At 35.4% G+C, this 6,703-nt stretch overlaps 1 protein-coding gene across 1 annotated transcript in view; it reads left to right on the top strand.

The window, feature by feature from the left end:
* The first annotated feature begins 342 nt into the window (after positions 1-342).
* The window catches only part of LOC142341324 (uncharacterized), a 58,897-nt gene continuing 52,536 nt past the window's right edge, over positions 343-6,703 (top strand). Inside the window, exon 1 of the mRNA XM_075392248.1 lies at positions 343-505. Within this exon, the coding sequence (XP_075248363.1) occupies positions 343-505 (163 nt within the window). The remainder of the gene's footprint in view (positions 506-6,703) is intronic.

The following is a 6,703-nucleotide window of genomic DNA, read 5'->3' as shown; positions in this document are numbered from 1 at the left end:
CATGGTAGCAATAGTAACTGGAAATTCTGATGGGAAATAGTCATAACGACATCAAATAACAATCAAATAATAACAATCATGATAAAAAAGATAATAATCGTAACATATGTAATAATCGAGAATATGTACTAAACAGTAACAATTTTAGCAAATGGCTTCCAGAATGGACTACGAAATTGAATCCCCCTACAAAACAGACTCTCCAATAAGCTATGATGTGGAAGAAGGCGAGCTCAGCCCTGGCTTTGGACGCTCAAGCCCAGGGACAATACGCGACAACGCATCCATTGCAGTACACAAACGGATGCCCATTTTGATCACCCACAGGACCGAGTAACAACCATGAGAATAGAAGTGGAAAATGTAACATCGGAACAACAGACACAGACCAACCAACGTACACCACAAGAGATAGCGAACCACATATCGGAACAAATTGGTAAAAAGCGACAGTCGGATACCCGACGAAATCTAGATTCGTTTTGTAACAGAACAAAGGAACAAAGTACAAGCACTAATACACATAGCTACCAGAACAATAGGCCAAGAAACAAAACTCCCGAATGAAACATATGTCTCTCCTCCCTTACCAAACTATCCACCACCAGTACGACCACCCCCACCTGATGATTACACAACAGAAAATAATAATATACAAAACAGTGTTCAACAACGCTGGATTGCTACGAATCCACATCACATTAGACCGAACAACCTCCGGTTTCCATACGCAGTTACACCTAGAAAAAACAATAGGAAGTAGTTCTTCCACCAATCTACCAATGAACAAACCCCACAAAAACTGTTATGAAAAAAATTTGGTTTCAAAAAAAGGACCCGAGAACTCTCAGCAATCCACACAATAGTAATCTTTTACTATCGTACCTTAACTGGTCTGAAATGCCATTCGATTCTAGAGATTATAATTTTGTTATAACACCATTACATAACTTAAAAGATCGCGTCTCGGAATACTTCCCGCCTCTACCATCCGAAAATACTAACACTGTAAAACGTAGTACTAAGAATATGGGGAGAGATAAACTACATCAGACAACATACCCCATCTTAAAACAATTCTATAGTCTAACAGAACGCTTCATGTATGATTAGGACTACAAGTTTAAGGTACCAGTAATTTGTACTTTTGACTACCTTGTTGCCAAGGCATCCCAAGACCTTTCGGTTTACAGTGTGTTCGAACATCAAATTTTTCAATTAAGCTTTAACTTCTTACATCCAACACCGAAGGATGCGCAAAACAACTATTATCGGGTACACGAAACAAAGTTGATACACAACTCGATATTTTATACGTTCCTATGCGATAAAAACATCAACACTACTAAGAGTTACATCCATATTAACGACCAATTAACATCGCCGTATTTCTTAAACTACGGATATGAGCTAATATAGGACTATACTATCGGGACTTTACGTAAATTTGACCCATTAAGAATTATTACATTTTTCAACCCAAGGAAGCACCGGAACGACCACTAATTGTACCAATCGAAGCGCTTGAACCGTGTGAAGAATATCACACTTACCACTTAGAAGGCAGCGTAACGAATCGAGCCTTTATTAATGTAATACAATTCAATAACGAACGAAAGGTAACTGATATCGAAAAAGAGATACGGAATACAGTTAAAGCGTCGATAACTGACGAACCAATTGACGAAATAACTAATCTCCTCTCACAATTTCTGTCAAAACACGATCATTTTCTTAAAGAATACAAACATTATAGGGACAGAACAAATCATCACAAACAGACGGACAAATTGTAATGACACCAACTGAGAACAAGTAACAATATCGAATTCAAACGCTTTAAATTGAATAAATTTGAACACTCTTTTCCAACTATGAATCTCTCTCTGCATATATGTTTTCCCTTTTTGCAGTAACAATCTATACTTCAACTGTTTGAACAAACTATTTGGTATATTTATAATCTATTTGTCCAAATAACCATTCTTTAACTTTGTACAAACCTCTACAATTGTACCATTCTCTACAATTGTACCCCAGTTTATATCCCTTATAACTATTGATAGTTATAGCAATTCGTTATAACACTTGATGTGTAATAAACATTAGATAGAACTCAAATTTTCTACTTTTCTAAAAACCTACCTATCCTACTCTTAGCTGATAGAATTATACATGTACATATGCAAAGATTTTCCATAGTTAGATATATATGCACTTTTGTATATAAAGAAAATACCAAAAAGTAATTTATAATTTGTAGTTAACAATAGGAATAGATATAAACAAGCATAAAATGCGTAATATGCACAACACAGTGTATAATAACACACTATAGGTTATATGTATTATGTAACAGATTTGCACAATAAGTTCAACACATAACGTGTACATAGTTCTTCAATAGATTGAGTCATGACATGACAGTTATATCACTTTCAACAGTAACATTACTATGTAACACTAGCTCAATACTTAATATTCAAAATAAAAACAAGTATGAAATCTATTTTATAACCAAATCTGATAAAACTAAATGACAAAACATTAACAGTTTCTAACAAACCGAAACATAAGTATATTCCAAATTCGAAAATTTCAAATAACAAAATTTTGAAAAATACATAAATCACTTTATTATTTTATAGACTGATTACTATAAAACATAACAAAAACAATTAGAACATCATTTTTACACATGTAAATAATAACATAAAACTATCGCTTGCATAAATTGGTAATTACCTTTACATACATACTTCTATAGTAACAACTAACAACTGTACGTCTATTAACAACTAAAGTGATATAATTCCCAAAGGAAATATTTGGAAGATTGAATATCAATGTGTCGTATCAGGCGAACCTTGAAAAAAAAGCGCGTAGACGGATAACTTACTAAATTTATCCAATGATGAAATACCCGTTAATGGGAATAAGGCAATTGGACATTTTTGCACATACCCATTACAACCTATAAGCGAGATCTGTAACCTTTACTAAATTCACAGACATGAAAAACGCGAACAGTAACAATGAACACTAATTGTAACAACTAACAAATCCAAAACATGTAGAAGTCTGACGAAAAAATTCGTAAGAATTATTTGCATCAGAATGACTCCTGATTTTGGGAGACATCAAAAGTACTAATACATGATCATCTTCAGTACCAAAATTTAACATGGCCAAAACCGTCACATGTCACTAACATTTCTTGTTGTTGTCAACAAACTTTCTGTTGACAAACTACCTAACTACTCTCGATTTTTCCACCGAATTCAATATAACATTTCGAACAAATGATTTTATTTTTTCTTTCAACCGGAAGGGATATTACATATAACAGAGAACAATTACACTACCTAACCTGATAAACTAATAAAGAGAAAAAATTTTATACCTTAAACAACTAACATAAACAAATCAGGTAAGTCACCAGACATCAGGAGCGCCTCCAACATTAACACTGGGCCTACCCGAAAGGATCTTCGTCTACTGGATGTGGTACTGGAATTGATAATTTTGTGGTTGTTGATGCTCTCTCCTTGCTCTTTGGGCAACCCGTGTCTGGAAACCGACCTACTGACGAACGAACTACAAAGCAACACATTCAAAAAGAAAAGAAAATCCTTCAGAGAGAATAAAGAGAAATTGACTTAACGTATTAGTCAAAAGACTTTCAAAAAACTAAAAAAACCCGGAAAGATGGAGTCAATGTTGACTTCCAACAAAAGACTTGAAGACTTTATTTATTTAAATAAAATAAATACTGAAATACTCAACCCTGATTGGTTGAAAAAGGGAAAATACCTTTCCCTAAATGTTTATTAGTTTTCCCTTTATCCCCTTTCACTAACCCCGTTAGTCGGTACTAGTCACAGACCTGATATAATAATCAAGTATATTTCTCTCTCTCTCTACTCCGCTCTTGTTTAGTATTGAGAGATACGTTAGACTTTAGCATTGGGGCCCGTGCACTGTCTACTGAAGCTCAGATAGAAGAGTAAGAGACTAGAGATCTAGAACTTTAGTTAGTCAGGTAAACCTTAAGAGTATCCTATATTCTTGAGACAACCATAAGACAGTTCCTATATATATATATATATATATATATATATATATAAAATCACAACACCAGAACTCCGAACACCATATCTCTATCAAAAAGACTTACCGAATACAAATCAAGGCCATAATCAATAAAATGTTAGCAATCACAACACCAAAACAAAACAACAAAACCACACTCGCAGCTTCAATCAAATCAGTTCACGGATACAACTTCAAGTTTAATTTCAGGCAATTCTGGTTATTGTTTGCACGGAATAAGTTTCAATAGAATTCCATACTCCTTTAGACAGCAGGAGTGAAAATAACAAACTCAAGTGCGAAAGCACTCGGAAAAAGCGACACTTACTAAATTGCAGTACCATCTTCTTCACGTTAAAATGATCATATCTTAACATAAACTGAATTCCTTCTTTTAATTGGACCTTCCAACAGCAACCAACCTCTTTTCAGCCTCTGTCTACGCCACGTCAGCTACCAATTTTCAATTTCCCAGTGTACCCGCCAAAATGCTCAACTCTATCTTTGCTAAATACGATCACTTTAACAATATTAATGTTCACCAAATACGAGAAATGTAGAAGGAATTTTAAATGGAGCGGAAGCCTTCATGACAACTGTACCACTGAAATTCACAACAGTATCACCCATAGCGCCACACCGACACAACTTGGTGGACAGTTACAGGGCTAATACCGCAGAAAAAAAAGCCAAATGATAACATAAAACTAGGTTAATTACAACATCACTATATTTAAGGCAAAAAAAAGAAAGCAGGAAATAGAGAAAAACATGCCTCAAACTGTTTTGGAATATGAGGAGAAACAGATTTTTGAACTTGAAAAGGATCACGAACGCACATGTCATGAAAGCTCTTGAAAGACAAGAAAAAACGAAAGGTTACAACGCAATTCGTTATGAGATCGGGGTGCATCGGAAAGATGACACAAAACTATCTAACAATTTTTTGTCATGCTAAAGCACAATTATAATCAGTAAGAAAACTGACTTCAGCAGGAGCCCAGATTTATCTTTTCGTTAGCTTAAAACCATTGCAACAGACGACGAGAAAAGATATGTTTAAGAGAAACAGCGCCAACCCTATTTTAGGAAATCTCTATAGAGTATTTATCACAAAACCCAGTTGAGCATAAATTTTTTTTTAAAAAAAGTACGAAGAGTCACAGATTCAGCTTCAGAATACAAAAGAGATTCACTAGAAAGGCTCTTTTTACCGGATCAGATCTTCCGTGTAGCCTTTTGGACTTGCAGTAGCCGGTGATATTGGAGCATGGTGTTTAAGCAAGTTAACATACGAGCTGAGGATCAAGACGCACTCCAGTTCTGTGGATCAGAAAAGGAGAAAAAACCAGTCAAACGGAAGCTATTAATAAACGGAGTAAATCCTTCTACGTCATGTGCAATATATATACGTCACAGATATGCGGAAGATGACACATTCGATGATCCTGAAGCTTACTCAGCAAAAAAAAAACATTTTATACGATGATGATTAACTTCAAAGTGTCAGCACAACCCAAAAGGCCGCATACAAAACAACAGCTGTAGAAAAAACGTTACAAAAAGGTAGCTGAAACATTTCTAAAACTTTCAGTAATGATTCTAACACCATTTTAATACAAAACAAGAATTGTCTGACTCTCTGACAGAACAATGCATTATTAGGAAAAACGTCGACAGGGAACGACAATCTAATTTTAAGAAAACCAGACCAAAAACTAGATGTCAAGAACTTGCAACAATGTCAGTTGGTGTAACTCGCAACATCATTGTTTGAGCCGCTTGGAATCATGACACCGTTCTATATTTTGGTAAAATGCATTCTTCAGTCGATATTCCAACAAAGTAACAACTGGAATAATCAGATACCAATTAAATTTCATCACAATTTGCAGCAATGGGTCGACGAATTTTAACGGATGCTAGACATCTCTATTAGCAGATGCTTGGATCCTAATCCCGATGACAAGCACGAACTGCATCTATTTTGCGACGCAACAAGCCCTGCAATCGCAATTACCCTTCACATTAGATAGAGAAGCAGGAAAGGAACAACAACACAATATTTCATTAGGAAACCCAATAAAAGCTGAACACGTTAACACAACAAGCATATCTAAGAGAGAGTTTGAATGGGCAAAATTTTACAGCAACTATGAGGAGCAGATCTTGCCTGTCTTACAAAAATTCAATTTTGGGCCAACAGTATGGCCGCAACAGATTGGGTTGAATCCACCAAATGCCAAAAAAATTTTGTAGTGATTAGAACAGCAAAGTCTAGTTGAAAACAATGAACAATTATACCGTTTAAATTGTACCTGGCAGACAATCGAGCAAGAGAATTGTTTGTACCGGCCATGGACCAATATTGGCTCTCAGTAATCTACAATCAGAAACATCCCGTTACTCATGATGCTAAGAGAAATTCTACTAAAATAAAAATTGAGCAAGCTCACAACAACTGTGGGCACTTTCGAACAGAGTTTGTCCGAGCACGCCTGCGGCAGGCATTATTGTTATAGGGCTTAGACGGTTTCTGCTGACAAAAGATAGCCCATACTTCATAATTCCTCAGTTTCAGATTCCACGACTCCGAAAAGCAATATCCATT

Source organism: Convolutriloba macropyga, chromosome 6 (genome assembly GCF_964194025.1).
Source record: "Convolutriloba macropyga chromosome 6, txConMacr16.3, whole genome shotgun sequence".
NCBI classification, from domain to species: Eukaryota; Metazoa; Xenacoelomorpha; order Acoela; family Convolutidae; genus Convolutriloba; species Convolutriloba macropyga.
The sequence above is the reverse complement of the archived record's forward strand: the minus strand, read 5'-3'. Positions and strand labels throughout refer to the sequence as shown.